The sequence below is a fragment of the Carassius gibelio genome, chromosome A16 (genome assembly GCF_023724105.1).
Source record: "Carassius gibelio isolate Cgi1373 ecotype wild population from Czech Republic chromosome A16, carGib1.2-hapl.c, whole genome shotgun sequence".
In the NCBI taxonomy this organism is placed as follows: domain Eukaryota; kingdom Metazoa; phylum Chordata; class Actinopteri; order Cypriniformes; family Cyprinidae; genus Carassius; species Carassius gibelio.
Window position 1 is genome coordinate 2146083 of NC_068386.1, and position 16141 is coordinate 2162223.

Below are 16141 nucleotides of genomic sequence, written 5' to 3' on the forward strand. Positions count from 1 at the left end.
AGTATTTACATTAATTTTAGTTAAAGTTTTAGTCATTTTCTTGTGTTTCTGTCATGAAAAAGTTTTTTTTTATGGTCTACGTTTTAATGCCTATAATTTTTGATAATTGAATTAGATATTGTTTTTATATGTAATATTTTCTGTTTTGAAATTTAGAAGTTTTTGTAATTTTGTTGCAAGTATTTCTATTTATCATTGTTATTGGTTTATTTTTTATTTTAGTTTCAGTTATTTTGGTATAAATTATATTTATATGAAATAAAAAATATTTATATGTGTATATATGTGTATATGTGTGTGTGTGTGTGTATTATGTATGTATGTATGTATGTATGTATGTATGTATGTATGTATATTAGTTCAGTTCTGACGCTGTTTAGTTGCTGCTGTCCTCCAGGTGTGTAATATTGTAGCAGGGCAGCGGTGCATCAAGAAACTGACAGATAATCAGACGTCCACCATGATCAAAGCCACAGCGAGATCAGCTCCAGACCGACAGGAGGAGATCAGCAGACTGGTGAGTAGCTTTTATAGTCACACACTGAATGTGGTTGCATAATAACTCATATCCACACCATCTATGTACCTCTCCTCATGTTCCTGCGGTCCGTCTGAATGAGTTCAGGTTGCTGTCTGTGTTAATGGAGGCCAGTCGTGAGCTGATTAGCTGCGATCGCTCTACAAGAGCACTTTGTGAACTCTTTACCCCATTCCCTGCAGATTTATCAGCCGTCAGTTCTGAGCTGATAACGCACGACTGAAGCTCTGCTGCTCTTTATACTTTATTAAAATGACAGCCAATCAAGTGCTGAATCAGTGTTGCCGTGGCTGATTTTTCATTTAGAAACCTCTAAACAAGAGTCGAAAGGCAGCGTGGGAGCAATGCAACTGACGAGGCCAATAAAATGTCCCAAAATGAAAAAGTCACGCTTTGAGACGGAGCTAAAAATACCACGGTGAGAGTATTTTCAGCTCGCAGCATGAAACGCTCCTGACAAACATCCTGCGTGTTCACTCCGTCTCTGGAGAGTTTCTTAATATCCGTCTTGTATAATCTGAATTCTGATCAGGACGGCGAGAAGTTCAGGTGTTAACATACGAGTACCGTATTTTTCGGACTGTAAGTCGCACCTGAGTAGAAGTCGCATCAGTCCAAAAATACGTCATGATGAGGAAAAAAACATATATAAGTCACACTGGACTATAAGTCACATTTATTTAGAACCAGGAGAAAACATTAGCGTCTCCAGCCACGAGAGGGCGCTCTATATCTTCAGTGTAGACTACAGGAGCACTGAGCAGCATAGAGCGCCATCTGGCGGCTGCAGACGGTAATGTTTTCTCTTGGTTTATTTCTTTTGGTTCATGTCAAATTAATTTTGATAAATAAGTCGCACCTGACTATAAGTCGCAAGACAAGCCAAACTATGAAAAAAGTGCGACTTATAGTCAGGAAAATACGGTAGTTCTGTTCATTTTAAAATTGACTCTTTTTAGGACTAATAGACAGAGCTATTTTAGTATTATTTGTTTAATATTATAGCTTTAATTAGCTATTATTTACATTTTTACAGTGTAATTGTATGTATTTTTTACATTTATGTGTGTATTGAATTAAGTTTAGTGATTTTTAGTTCTTCAACGATGTTTATGATTTTTTTTTTAATTCGCTTTAATTTTAGTTTTGTGCTATTGTCAGGTATATTTTTATTTCAGTTTAGTAATTTTACCAGTTCAGTGTTTAGTTTAACTTTAATTTAATTTACAGTATTTATTGATATTTTTAATTAGCTTTTATTTTTTATTGTCATCTGTCCTTTTTGTATTTTTTCTTATAATTTATTACAAATATTTCCATTTAACAATTATTTTTGTTATTTTAGTAATTCAATGTATTGCATTTTACTTAGTTGCCAATTTTTCCCGTATATATATATATATATATATATATATATATATATATATATATATATATATATATATATATATATATATATATATATATATAATTTTTTTTTTTAATTTCAGCTCTTTTTAATTAGCAAAAATATTTACTTAAAAAAAATATTATTAACAAAAGTGTTAATTATAAATCTAATTAATGGTACAAACAACTGTTTTACCACCTACTACTTGTATGAATCAGATTTCAAATTAAGCTGCTTCTCGTTTTGTTTTATTTAGATGCATAAAACCTTAATGCATTAAAAAGAATGCACTACATATTGGAATATATAAATAAATAAAAAAACCGAATCATGTTAGCTAGAGAAAAAAAAAAAGCCTTTTCACACACCGTCAGCTCCACCAGTGTCTTGTGTTCTTGCAGAATGTATCAGAGTGTGTGTGTGTGTGTGTGTCTGCAGGTGCGCAGTGCTAACTATGAAGCAGACCCGTTCGTGCAGGAGTTCCAGTTTAAGGTGCGAGACGAGATGGCCCACGTGACGGGGCGTGTGTTACCTGCGCCCATGCTGCAGTACGGGGGCAGGGTGAGCTCAGAGCACTTTATGGTACCCTTCCCTTCAATCACCCACATCTCTCTGTGTCTGTCTGTCTGTCTGAATGAACTGGAGGAACTAACCGCTCCTAACCGCTGCTGTGTGTGTGAGACCGTGTGGAATAACTCCCAAATAAACTAGCTCGCAGTGATTCTTCTCCAGTTATGCACGCGTATGCACCGTTTTAAAATGAAAGGATATTTATTATCATCGAGTTAGGCTGTGGTCGGAGATCGATGCTTTTTAAATGACAGGAAAATCAAAGGTAACTCAGCGTAACAGTGGATGAAGACAGTTGTAACACTTTTATACTGTATTAAAAGTTATATACAGATATATACTCAAGTATTGCATTAAAGGTCTACATTTTACAGGATTGTGTTTAGCCATAAAACATACTCTGTCAGATAAAGGCGCAATCAATATAACATCATTTATTTTATTATATATCGCTTTTTTGTTTATTTTTAATATGTTAACTATAATTCATTTATATATTATATAAATCTGTTATTTTAGTTATTATATAGTTATACATTTATGATTTATATTGCAATATTATATAATATAGTTATATATTGTTAAAGTTTTTTTGTGACTTTCGATTTTTCAATTCGTTTCAATTTTAGCAATCCATGTTTTTGTTCATATTTTTATTTATGCATCTATCAGTTTTTTATTTTTATTTCAAGTAACAAGTGGTTTTTTTTTTAATGATTTTGGTTTAACTATATAATAACCCCTGTTATGTATTTATAATAATTTATCATAATTTGTCTTTACAGTTTTAGCGGCACTTTCCTGAGCTTCAAATGTAATGTATTACAATTTTAAAAAATTTAATATTTTAGTAACTTGAATTCGGTAGGCACAGATTTCTAAAACCGTCTACAAATCTTTGGGTGGAGTTTACGACTTGTGAGTGATTCTTATCAATATTATGAGTATAAATGTGTTGTGTATATAATATATAAAATTTTTGATGTTTGCATAATTGTGAGCGCAGATTATTTGATTGTAAATAAATCTATAAATGTAGTGATTTGAATGTGTTATGTGCAGTTCTGTGAGTTTAGTCTGCACTAGTGTTCGGTGTCCGCGGTGTCGTCCCGTGCAGCAGATCAACCCTGAGCTGTCGTTACAGAACCGCACGGTGGCCACCCCGAGCCACGGAGTCTGGGACATGAGAGGAAAACAGTTTCACACCGGTGTGGAGATCAAGATGTGGGCCATCGCCTGCTTCGCCACACAGAGACAGTGCAGAGAAGAGATCCTCAAGTGAGACTTTACTTCCTGCTTCAAAGTATCAGTGCTTCACGATTTGGCGGGAAACAAATAGAATTGGAATTTTTCTAATTGCAATTTCTTAAACTGCATTTTTAAATTACAAAAAGTCTAGGTTTGCTGTGCTGCATAATTTGGCCAAAAATATCATAAACATTAGCATAGCTATTAACTAAACTATATTATTAATGGTAGTAGTAAAATAATAAAAATAGAATATACTAAATAAATACAAAATTTTTACTTTCATTATATTTTAGTGTCAAGTAAAAAAAGGAAAATATAATTGTAATAGGAATGATGAATAATAAATATAGAACATTTTGCAAAATCAAAACAAAATACGAAATGTTAATATTGTAATATTTCACTGTACAAATTAAAAAGTTAAGAGATGATAATTTAATAAAAGAAAAATTGTTATTTTAAGGTATGCTAAATATATAATAGAAATTATTAAATAAAACTAAGAAATTTTTGTATTGTAAAATAAACCATGAATTCAAGAAAAATATGATATAATTATATAATCATAAACATTAGCAAGGCTATTAACTATTATTAATAGTAGTAGTAAAATGATAAAAATAGAATATACTAAATAAAAAAATATTACTTTAATTATATTTTACTGTCAAGTAAAAAAAAATAGTATTCAAGAAAAATATAATAGTAATAATAGGAATGATAAATAATAAAAATAGAAGATTTGCAAAATTTAAAAAAAAATACAAAATGTTATTGTAATATTTCACTGGAAATTAAAAAGTTGAGAGATAATGATAATTTAATAATAATAATAGTTATTTTAAGTTATGCTAAATATATAATAGAAATTACTAAATAAAACTAGACATTTTAGTATTGTAATATTTCACAGTAAAATAAATCAAGAATTCAAGAAAAATATAATATATGATAATTATATAATAATAATAATAATAAAACATGAAAATGTATTACACATAGAAAAAGTAAAATATTAAATATATATTCAAACTTACAAAAACTAATGAAAAAAGTTTCTGTTGTCATTTTGCTGTACAATAAGCGGAGCATTTAAGAAAAATAATATAATAGATAATAATAATAATAGTAACACAACTGAATAAAAATGATCATATAAACTAAATAAGTAAAAATACTTCACTGTAAAAAAAAAAAAAAAAAAAAAAAAAGCGTATTCAGAAAAAAAATGTTTTGTAACTGTAAAATAACAATGATATTCAAATTTTTTAACTGTATAAATCATATTTATTTTGCTGGAAAACTGCAGGAAGGTAAGAGCACAATCTGTGCTTCACTCTGAAACACACTGCATATATTTATTTAACTAAATTGCAGCCTTTGTGATTTGATAATCGCAGTAAGCAATATTGTGGTTATCATTTTATCTTGACAAATATGACTCTTTTGAAGAATTTTGTTTCTCTTTAAAGGGGTTTCACGGACCAGCTGCGTAAGATCTCGAAGGACGCTGGGATGCCGATCCAGGGTCAGCCGTGTTTCTGTAAGTACGCACAGGGAGCCGACAGCGTGGAGCCCATGTTCAGACACCTGAAGAACACCTACTCCGGCCTGCAGCTCATCATCGTCATCCTGCCCGGAAAAACCCCCGTCTACGGTAAGAGGGTCACACACACGGAGCGTCCCGTCCCGTCCCGTCCTCAGACTAATAACACACACACGTGTGATCTGTGCAGCCGAGGTCAAGCGTGTGGGAGACACTCTTCTAGGAATGGCCACTCAGTGTGTTCAGGTGAAGAACGTGGTGAAAACCTCTCCTCAGACGCTCTCCAACCTCTGCCTCAAGATCAACGTCAAACTCGGCGGCATCAACAACATCCTGGTGCCGCATCAACGGTTTGTCACCGCTTTCCCCGCCTCCGTTTGATTGACAGAACATAAACGGCTCTGCTCATTGGCTGATTTTAAACAGGCCACTGATTACAGTGATCAGTATCATTTATTTCATAACTTTTTTTTTTTTTTGTCAGCTGAACCCCTCTGACATTAAAAGAAGTAAATAATTCTTGAATTTAATATTTCAATAATTTTAACAACACATTCAAAGGTTCACGTTTTTTTGATTGATGGTTAACCTAAATATTGAATCTTTTATAGCAAGTGTTTTTGATTGTTTTTATTTTAATATTATTTCTATATAGGGTTGCATGACTTCGTCCAAAAAAAAAGAAAAAAAAAGATGATTATTATTTCTAGGAGGTAATAATAATAATAATAATAAAAATTGCTTTCATTATATTTTATGGTCAAGTAAAAAGAAAATTGTATTCTAGAAAAATATAAGGTTAATAGTAATAATAGGAATGATGATAAATAATAAAAATAGAACAAAATACGAAATGTTACTATTGTGATATTTTACTGTAATTAAAAAAAGTTAAGAAACGTATAATAATTTAATAATAATAATTGTTGTTTTTATAAAATAGTAGATTTAACTATAAAAATTAAGATAAAAATACAAACTGTTACTTGTTACAGTTGTACTGTAAAATAAATATTTGATCATTTTGATAATTATAATAATTTATTTTAGGCTATGCATTTCAAATTCGGTAGCTTTTATTTTGGGGAAATACTGGTTGTTGTTGTTGTTGTTATATAGTAGCCGTATAAAAATGAAGACAGAAATATTGTCTGTTACTGTTAAAAAAAATCATATTTGATTATAATAATTTATTTTAGACTAAATCAAAAATACTCTTGAATTCTTAACCTTCGAATGTTAAAACTCAAGCTTTCAACATTTCAAATCATCTAGCTTTTAATTAATTTGAGTGGAATACTGGTTATTATTATTATTATTGCTTTAACTGTAAAAAATAAATACATTAAAGCAGTTAAAATTAAAATTAGTATTTGATATATAATAGTTGAAGTGTCTTAAATTCTTAACTCTTTGATGTTCAAAGCCTCGAGTTTCTAACATTCCAAATCCTTTAGATTTTATTTTGGCGAAAATACTGGCTTAATTTTACATTCAATTAAATTATTGGCTTTTTTCATGAAAACCCTGATTTATTCAGTATATACAAACTATATGCAATCGACGCTAGTTTTAATATGCAGCGCAGTGTTGATGCTAATGGCTGTGTCTCTCAGGCCGTCAGTGTTTCAGCAGCCGGTGATCTTTCTGGGGGCAGATGTGACACATCCACCGGCAGGAGACGGGAAGAAACCCTCCATCGCAGCGGTCAGTATACCTTAGAGATGGAAGACATGATAAACACATGATATATGTGTTATTATAGCTTCCTGTGTGCAGGTGGTGGGCAGCATGGACGCTCATCCCAGCAGATACTGCGCCACGGTGCGCGTCCAGAGACCCAGACAGGAAGTGATTCAGGACCTGTCCTACATGGTGCGAGAGTTACTCATCCAGTTCTACAAGTCCACCCGCTACAAACCCACCAGAATCATCTTCTACAGGGACGGCGTGTCCGAGGGCCAGTTCAGACAGGTGGATATTGGTTTATCATTACGGCATCATTTCGGTTTCGTTTGAGAGTAAACGGTGAGTCTGTTTGTGCTCGCAGGTGTTGTGTTACGAGCTGCTGGCCATCAGAGAGGCCTGTATCAGTCTGGAGAAGGACTACCAGCCCGGCATCACGTACATCGTGGTGCAGAAACGCCACCACACGCGTCTCTTCTGTGCCGATCGCAACGAGAGGGTGAGTGTGCATCCTGACACTCCTGCAGAGGAGAGACAGATGCATCTCAAGTTATCATCAATGTGAGACTTCAGATGCACTGTGACAGGACTTTTCCTGAATGCTAACGCTGCCGTCAAAAAAACACAGGACTTCTACTCACTAGTGCTAGTTTAGCATTATTTATAAAGTTGTATTAATGTTTTGAATTAGCTATTATTTTATAGGTTCAGTTTTCATTCGTTTTATTTCATTAAAGACTAATTTTGAGTGATTTTTTTCTTTTTTTGTGTGTTTTCAGGGTTATTTTAGTATCATTAAAAGACTTATGGTTTTTATTAATAGTTTGAGTTCGTTTTTTAATAATAAATATGAGTAAATTTGTTGTTTTTGTTTTCTTTTATTTCAGTTTTAGTTTCTTATTTTAAACTATGAAAATGAGAAGTGTTGCAATAAGCAATAAATATAAAAAATAATAAATAAATAAATATGTATGTATAAGTGTGTGTGTTTTATATATATATATATATATATATATATATATTTTTTTTTTTTTTATGTATTATTATTATTTTTTTTTACTTAAGCTTGTTTTATTTTACAACTTTTTGCCAAGCAACATTTCTCATTTTCATATATATATATATATATATATATATATATATATATATATATATATATATATATACTTCATTGTTTTTGTTATATTTTATTTAGCTATTTAAAAAAAATTATAATAGTGTAAGTTTTTAATTTAATATTTTTATTTTACTTTATTTCCGCTCGGTTTCATTGAACAAAAACAACTTTAGTAGTAACTCTTGTCTTATAGAAGTAGAAGAACACATTGTGTCTGAAAGTGCTTTTTTAAAACTGTGTTAATTTCAATACACTTTTAAAACTGTACTTTTATCAACTCCAGTACGGAGTAAATTGGTACTTGATCTAAAACGTCCATCCTGAGTTAATAGTTAAATATTGACTGAAGCAGAAAGCCTAGGTTTAGATGAAGGAGAGTTATTTAAACAGACTTTGAGACAAACCCGAACTCTGCACATTTATCATTGTTTTGGTGTTGATAGTGTTTTTAAAGCGCTGTGTTTGTTTCCTGCACAGGTGGGTCGCAGCGGAAACATTCCTGCTGGTACAACGGTCGACACAGATATCACACACCCCTACGAGTTTGACTTTTACCTCTGCAGTCATGCTGGAATACAGGTACAGACGAGCACATTTTCACGGTTAAAAATGTCACTTCCTCCTGTCCTTTAAGCCGCCCGCTGGGCCGGTGTTGTGTGTTAAATGGCTCCTTGTGCACTCGACAAATGATTTTGCACGCAGATTTGGATTTAGCATCATGAATACGGTTCTGTAATCCAGTCCAGGCATGCAGTCGGAGTATAAAAGGGTGAATGTCAGCAAATGACTTCACATCTGATCATACTATAATAATATTACATTAAAGCTTTCATGTGCTTTTGTCATTTTTATTCGTTTTTGCATTAATTTCAGTTTAATACTTTTAGTGTTTTTAGGCTATTGTAGTTTATTATATAATATATTATATTTAGAATTTAGGTTGAAGCTCATTTCTGCCATGGAATAAAAAAATAAAAAACAGCAATTCTGACACTTAGCAAGTATCATTTTTCTTATTTTTCCCCCAGAGTTAACTAAATTATGATATGTAAACTCGCATTTCTGAGTTAATAATTATGAGAGATGAGCTCAAAATTGCTGAAAAAACAACAACAATTGCCTTTTTTTATATATAGAGATATGTCTTCAATATCTCAAAACTGGGACTTTTATTAGGAAAAATTTTGCAGTGCAAAAATAATCATTAAAAATATAAAAAAAAATTTTTTGCAAAAAAATGTAATCTTTTATTATTGTCTTAAATGTATTAAATATATATTTAATTAAAAAATAATCTCAAAACTAGGACTTTTATTAGACAAAATGTTATTGCAAAATTAATCATTAAAAATATCAAATATATTTTTTTGCAAAATTAAATTTTATAATTATTGTCTTAAATTTATTAAATATATATTTAATTAAAAAAATTATATCTCAAAACTGAGACTTTTATTAGGCAATGTTACAGTGCAAAAATAATCATAAAAAAATCAGATATATTTTTTTGCTAAATGTAATTTATTATCATTGTTTTAAAAAATGTATTAAATATATATTTAATAAAGAATAATCTCAAAACAGGGACTTTTATTATACAAAATGTTACAGTGCAAAATGATCATAAAAAAATATCAAAATGTATTAAATATATATTTAATTTTAAAAAAAATCTCAAAACTGGGACTTTTATTAGACAATGTTACAGTGCAAAAATAATCATTAAAAATATCAAATATATTCTTTTGATAAAAAAAAAAATGTAATTATTATTATTGTCTTAATGTATTAAATTTAATAAAAAAATGACATCTCAAAACTGGGACTTTTATTAGACAAATTGTTAGGGTGCAAAATTAATCATTAAAAATATCAAATATATTTTATATATATTTTTTGCAAAATATAATTTATTATTATTGTCTTAAAAATGTATTAAATATATATTTATTTAAATAATTATCTCAAAACGGAGACTTCTATTAGACAAAATGTTACAGTGCAAAAATAATCATAAAAATATCAAATATATTTTTTGCTAAATATAATTTATTATTATTGTCTTTAAAAATGTATTAAATATATTTAATTAAAAAATATCTAAAAACTGGGACTTTTATTAGACAAAATGTTACAGTGCAAAAATAATAATTAAAAAATATCAGATATATTTTATATATTTTTTGCAAAATATAATTTATTTGTATTGATTTTAAAAATTTATTAAATATATATTCAATTAAATAATTATCTCAAAACTGTGACTTTTATTAGACAAAATGTTACAGTGCAAAATAATCATTATAAAATATCAAATAGATTTTATATATTTGTTTGCAAAATATAATTTATTATTATTGTCTTTAAGAATGTATTAAATATATATTTTAAATCATTTTTTTTACGTAATGTGACCTTGGTCATGTTTTTGTGAGAAAGTCTAAATCTAAACTTTGCAACAGCCCTGTCAGTTTAATGAAAAAGCAGTATAGTAGAAGGTATCTTGAGCATTTGGCATGAGTTTGACTCCTCCTCTTCCTCTCGTCTCAGGGCACCAGCCGACCCTCCCACTATCACGTCCTGTGGGACGACAACTGCTTCACTGCGGATGAGTTCCAGCTGCTCACTTACCAGCTGTGCCACACATACGTGCGCTGCACCCGCTCCGTCTCCATCCCTGCACCAGCCTACTACGCCCACCTGGTGGCCTTCCGTGCTCGATATCACCTGGTGGACAAAGAGCACGACAGGTGTGTGTGCCAAGACCAACATCTATATAGCACTGTTACTGGGATACAGCTGAATCATTCGTTCCCAGCATGCTTTGCATTGGGCTGCATGAGGAGAGGAAATGTAGAAATCGAGCGTTATTTCATGTATCTTTGAGTAAAGGAAAATACCTGTTCATGTTTAAAAAGTTTCTGCTGTGTTAAAGTTTTGTTAATTGAATTAAATATTAAAACTGAGATGATATAACACTATTTTTTATTAAGACTACAATCCAATAATCACAAATAAATTCTAATAAGTAAAAAAAAAAAATTGAATCATTGAGATTACATGAATCCGTTTATATTTTGTTCTTTTTAGTCTTAGTATTCCGTTTTTCCGTTAGTATTCCAGCGCCCTCTGGCGGCTGGAGACGGTAGTGTTTTCTCTTTGTTCTAAATTTTATGCGACTTATGTTTTTTATTCCTCGTCATGACGTATTTTTGGACTGATGCGACTTATAGTCCGAAAAATACTGTAGTTATTTTTTAATTTTGCATTTAACATTTTTAGTAACTTTGTGATTTGTCATTTTTATTTGTTTTATGTTTTTAAAAATGTGTTTTTATTTCATTAGTCCATCAAGTTAAACTTAATCAAATTAAGAACTTGGTTCGAAATCTAAGATTTTTTTTTTTTTTTGTGAACTTTTATTTTATTTCAGTGTTTTTTTCTGGATTTAGTCAATTCTAATAGCTCTGCTCCCTGTGCTCTCTCTCTCTCAGTGCCGAGGGCAGTCACGTCTCTGGACAGAGCAACGGTCGAGATCCTCAGGCGCTGGCCAAAGCTGTGCAGATTCACCACGACACACTGAGGACCATGTACTTTGCCTGAGCCAGCTCCCATCCATCACACATTCGACTAGTCACGAACCCGAAAACCGCCTCCACACGCCTCACTCCTCCCAAAAGCGAATGCATCCTGAAGGGTGGATCTCTGTGGCGATGGAAGAGACACTGTGCAGCAGGATGAGGAAGACCTGCTTTAATTCACGTCACACGTGGACCTCGGCACTTTTATGCAATATTAAACCATCCAACTGAAGCCGTTCTGTCATATCCCCTCCTAAAACCCAAAAGGGAAGCCCGTCTATGTCCCCGCTCCTCTTCCTGTCTGTACAGTAACGTCGAATCACTTCCCTGCCTGTCACGCCTTGTACCTCGATGTTTTCTAACAGCACTTTGTCCCTTATCGTCCTTCCCCCAAAATGAGATTTGAACAGAAGCGGATGGAAAGACGCCTACAGATAAATGTACTTTTCTCCCGTTCTCAATTATTTTTGTAGCCAATGGTGACTTAACTACGTGTTAAAGTATCAGTCGATGAAGAACCAATTGTGCGTTAGCATTTTAAAACAGAAAAACAAGCTTTTATTGTCAGAGAAGTGCCATCGCGGTAAATATACACTCTAGCTTTTATGTAGTACAATGCAAAGTGATCATGTTTGGATGCTTCTTCTTGTTTTTAACACCCAAGTTCCCTCCGATATTTATTTGTCTGGATCAAACGCAGCACTTCGCAGATTGTCTCGGTTTAAAATGCATAGTCTGTGTTATGTAACCGATCATAGTTTAGTGCAATAATCCATTAGCGGGATGAGACTACCTCATATACGGCTTGGGGGGCATCTGAAAGAGGTTGGTTTTTTAAGAATGAGGTGTGCATCTTTGCCACTTTTATAGTTTGTTTTTGGTGAAAGTACAGCAGCGTTTCCTGACGATTGACCGTGGTGTGTTAACAAGTGCCTGCGGGAAATGCATGACGTTGGAAGGTCAGAAACAGAACAAATGCACCTCATTTAGACTAACCAAGGGCACAGGTGAGACCACATTCGACTGTACGGCCTTAATAAATTCTCGCGGTCTCAACGTCTCTGTTTTCAATCAGAGGATTCCTCTGCTGTTGTACTTGTTCAAGTCCGACTGGTGGGTTCATGCTTCAGTTCGTCACGAGGGACTTGTTTGGCAGCACAGAGATGCTCTGGCAGCACCTGATTCGTGCCACTAGGGGGCAGTGTAGTGTTTTACTTGAAGCGTGCAGGTCAATTGCACGAAGCATTAGAAAGCGGAAGATTTTAATGCATAACTTTTTAAAAATAAGTTAATTCTCTTTAAAATACTGAACTGTAGTTTATGCAATCAGATAAATTAGGCTGTTAAAGTAGGCTGTTGTGATGGATTGTTTTTTTTTTTAAGTGTGCATTAGAGGTTGCACCTATAGCAGAAGGTACACCATGTTTTATGGCCATCAAAAGTGTTTAAGTGATGCTGTAAGCATCAAAACAGCAGCTACTGAAGCCTTTTTTGTTTCACAGCCATTTATCCGTGCTCCAAGCCTTTAAAGTAAAACTGTCTGTGTGTGAATGCCAAACTGTTATCTTGATGAGGTGTCATGCAATTTTATTTTTGTGTAATTTAAACTTCATATATAGATTACTGACCCATGCCTCTTTATTTTGGCAAGAAATATCTCTTTAAAGGAATAGTTTAGTTATAAATGATTATGAATTGTCATTATTTAGCCACGGGTTTTTTTTTCAAACATGCATGTTTTTTTTTGGTGCACATGAGATTTTAGTAAGTTTTACAAAATGTGTGAGCTGCGGTTTTCCATGCAACAAAAGTGAATGGATATTAGTGAATATTAAAGTTAAGTTATGGCTTGAATGCATGAAAAATAGATTATTTTTGGAACTTATAAATCAGTCCATTTTTGTTGCATTTAAGTCAACGGCAAAAGAAGTCTGCACCGACATGAGAATAAGAAAACCACAAATTTACCTAATTATTATTTTTTTTTTAGTTTCCTTTAAAGCTGCAACTGGTTTTGTGTTCGCAAGATGTTTGTGGCCTGACGTGGCGTCCGTTATCCAGGAAGCTAGAAGTGTAAGAGTCTGTGTTTTTTCTCCTCTCTTATTGTCTTTTATTTTACAGCTTTCTGGGAGGGTCTAAAACATAACCCGAGTTCAAAGTTCATAGAAAGTGCCTTTCCTCATGATGGTGCTGAATAATCTGAGACTAAAGTGAGAAATCAAAGAGTACAGTAGTCTAACTCTTACCTTGAAGAAGATGTTGCACACATGCATACACACAGGTTTTTATCACGATGTTTCTATATTCAGATGCATTCATTATATGCAAATGGGTGAATCTCACCGAAGAACATGTTCATGCCAATATCACAAGACACTTAGTCTTGAATATAGAAAAATAAGCCAATTTATAACTTTTTTGTTTTTGCATTGAGACCATTAAAATGCATTAATTTCCACAAATTCTAATTATTGAAAAGCGAAAAATATGATGTATTAATATTACTTGCATTGCTTTTTATTTATGCTCAATTGATAGTTTTTATAATACAGTAAATATTCTATATATATATATATATATATATTGGGAATAACAAAATAGCTCAACTTTTTTTTTTTTTTTCATGCAAACTATAATTTCTAATTGTACTGCACTTCAACAAAACGACATAAATTAGCAATTATATTTTGCATAAGAAAATTAAATGTATATTTTTGGAGACTATTTTTATGACAATTAAACACATTCCCCCTCTCTAAAATCTAATTTTTTGTAAATATTTATACATGACAGTAGTACTGTATTTATTGCCTTGCCTTTTCTTTTATGCTTATTATTCAATATCATTCTAGCACTATTGAGTAATGCATTAATTGCATTGGTTGTTAAAATAGGCTTCGTTTTTGTCATGCAAAATGTAATTTCTAGTGTATTATACAACAACACCACAAGACATGCATCAAGAAAATTACCCCTACTTTTAGACCATTATTATTATTATTATATTTTGACAGTATTTAAATGACAAATAAACGCATTCCCCCTTTTCTAAATTCTCAGTTGTAATGCAAAAAAAATAAAAAATAAAATTAACAATAAAGTACAGAAATGATAACGATTAAAGGGAAAATATTCTTAATTGTCATGCAAATAAAATATTATTTATACGGGCTTCATTTGTCTCATGCAAAATATAAGTCGATTTTTTTCCTTTGATTTTCGAGGTGAATATGTTTTAGTTGAGATTCGCCCAGATATTACTTTGAAAACAGTAAAATGCCTGACAACAACATCCTTAACAATTTTAGATAAAGAAGTCTAATTGTAAGAGAGAAAAAACAACAACGTTTCTTTTTCTTCTTTTACTGAGCCAACTTTTTTGTTGTCCTATTTAAATTATATGGGAAATATTTAATGGTGTATTTATTAAGGTCGTGCTAATGAGGCTGGAGTCTTCACAAGAGTTCGGGTGCGAGTTTGGGGGTCAGGAGTCAAATGTACGCCCTCGACATCCTCTCTCACGCTCACAAGCACAGAGTGGGCTGAAGCGTTCGATGACGTCACTTCCTCCTTGACCTTTGACCTTCCTGCCATGAGGCTCGTTGCATCTCATCTCTTTACAGGACGGAGAACCACACTGACTTTATTCCAAAAAGAAGATAAAAAGCTGATTGTTTTCATCCGGAGCTGCTAAACTCTTAGCCATACATGTTTTATTTATTTCCCATTCCACTCAGATCTAAACATATGAGCCTCAGCCTTAAGTGTACGCTCCTTTCTCCGATTGGACTTGAGACGTCTGTCAGAAGACCTTGGTTGTGTGTAGAGAAGCGTGCTAACTCTCTCTCTGTGTGGGATCTCGCGTCTCTGTTAAACCACTAATTGTCTTGAAACGCTTGGAGATTCGGAGACGAGGCCGCTGTCTGGATTTCGTTTCCAGGAGGCATCGAGGTTGCACCCAAATCGCTGACGAGTCGATTCCTAAAAATGTTTACAAAAACGGTTTAAAGCTCCAGCATTCCACAGACAGGACCGAGTCCGTCACGTCTGGCGTCTCTTTATGATGTATTCGGGATCCGTCGGGATCTCCAATCTCTCGTGATATACCAAGGGACGTTTCCTTTCCTTTTAAAACGTCTTTCTTTGTTTAATAATCCTCTCTTTGTAGATCAATGGCCTTTTAGTGTTGCTTTGCTTCGGTTTGGAGTGTATCTTTCACTAATACTTGCAATAAAAAGCTTTGCTTCTGAAACAGACCTGGCGTTTATTGGCTCTGTGTGTGCTGATTAAATCACAGAATTGATTTTGTGTCATGTTTGGATGTAATATATTGTTGATGTACAGTTATTAGCTACACGCTCTTCTAGGTACAGAACGGGGCATGGGAAACACTTAACACACATTTAGGCAAGCATTTCATGATGTCCACTTAATATTAGACTTAATACTGAGAGTTTTGTGT

The 16141-nt window shown here is 32.6% G+C and overlaps 1 protein-coding gene across 2 annotated transcripts in view; it reads left to right on the top strand.

The window, feature by feature from the left end:
- The window catches only part of LOC128030340 (protein argonaute-3), a 31900-nt gene extending 15969 nt beyond the window's left edge, over nucleotides 1-15931 (top strand). Inside the window, exons 9-19 of one of the 2 annotated variants that reach the window (XM_052617878.1) lie at nucleotides 398-517; nucleotides 2367-2510; nucleotides 3643-3776; nucleotides 5222-5406; nucleotides 5486-5645; nucleotides 6912-7002; nucleotides 7075-7269; nucleotides 7346-7480; nucleotides 8576-8677; nucleotides 10649-10848; nucleotides 11593-15931. In XM_052617878.1, the coding sequence (XP_052473838.1) occupies nucleotides 398-517; nucleotides 2367-2510; nucleotides 3643-3776; nucleotides 5222-5406; nucleotides 5486-5645; nucleotides 6912-7002; nucleotides 7075-7269; nucleotides 7346-7480; nucleotides 8576-8677; nucleotides 10649-10848; nucleotides 11593-11701 (1575 nt within the window). In that variant the 3' untranslated portion in view covers nucleotides 11702-15931. The remainder of the gene's footprint in view (nucleotides 1-397; nucleotides 518-2366; nucleotides 2511-3642; nucleotides 3777-5221; nucleotides 5407-5485; nucleotides 5646-6911; nucleotides 7003-7074; nucleotides 7270-7345; nucleotides 7481-8575; nucleotides 8678-10648; nucleotides 10849-11592) is intronic. The other variant, XM_052617879.1, reaches the window with a different exon arrangement.
- Nucleotides 15932-16141: the final 210 nt, after the last annotated feature.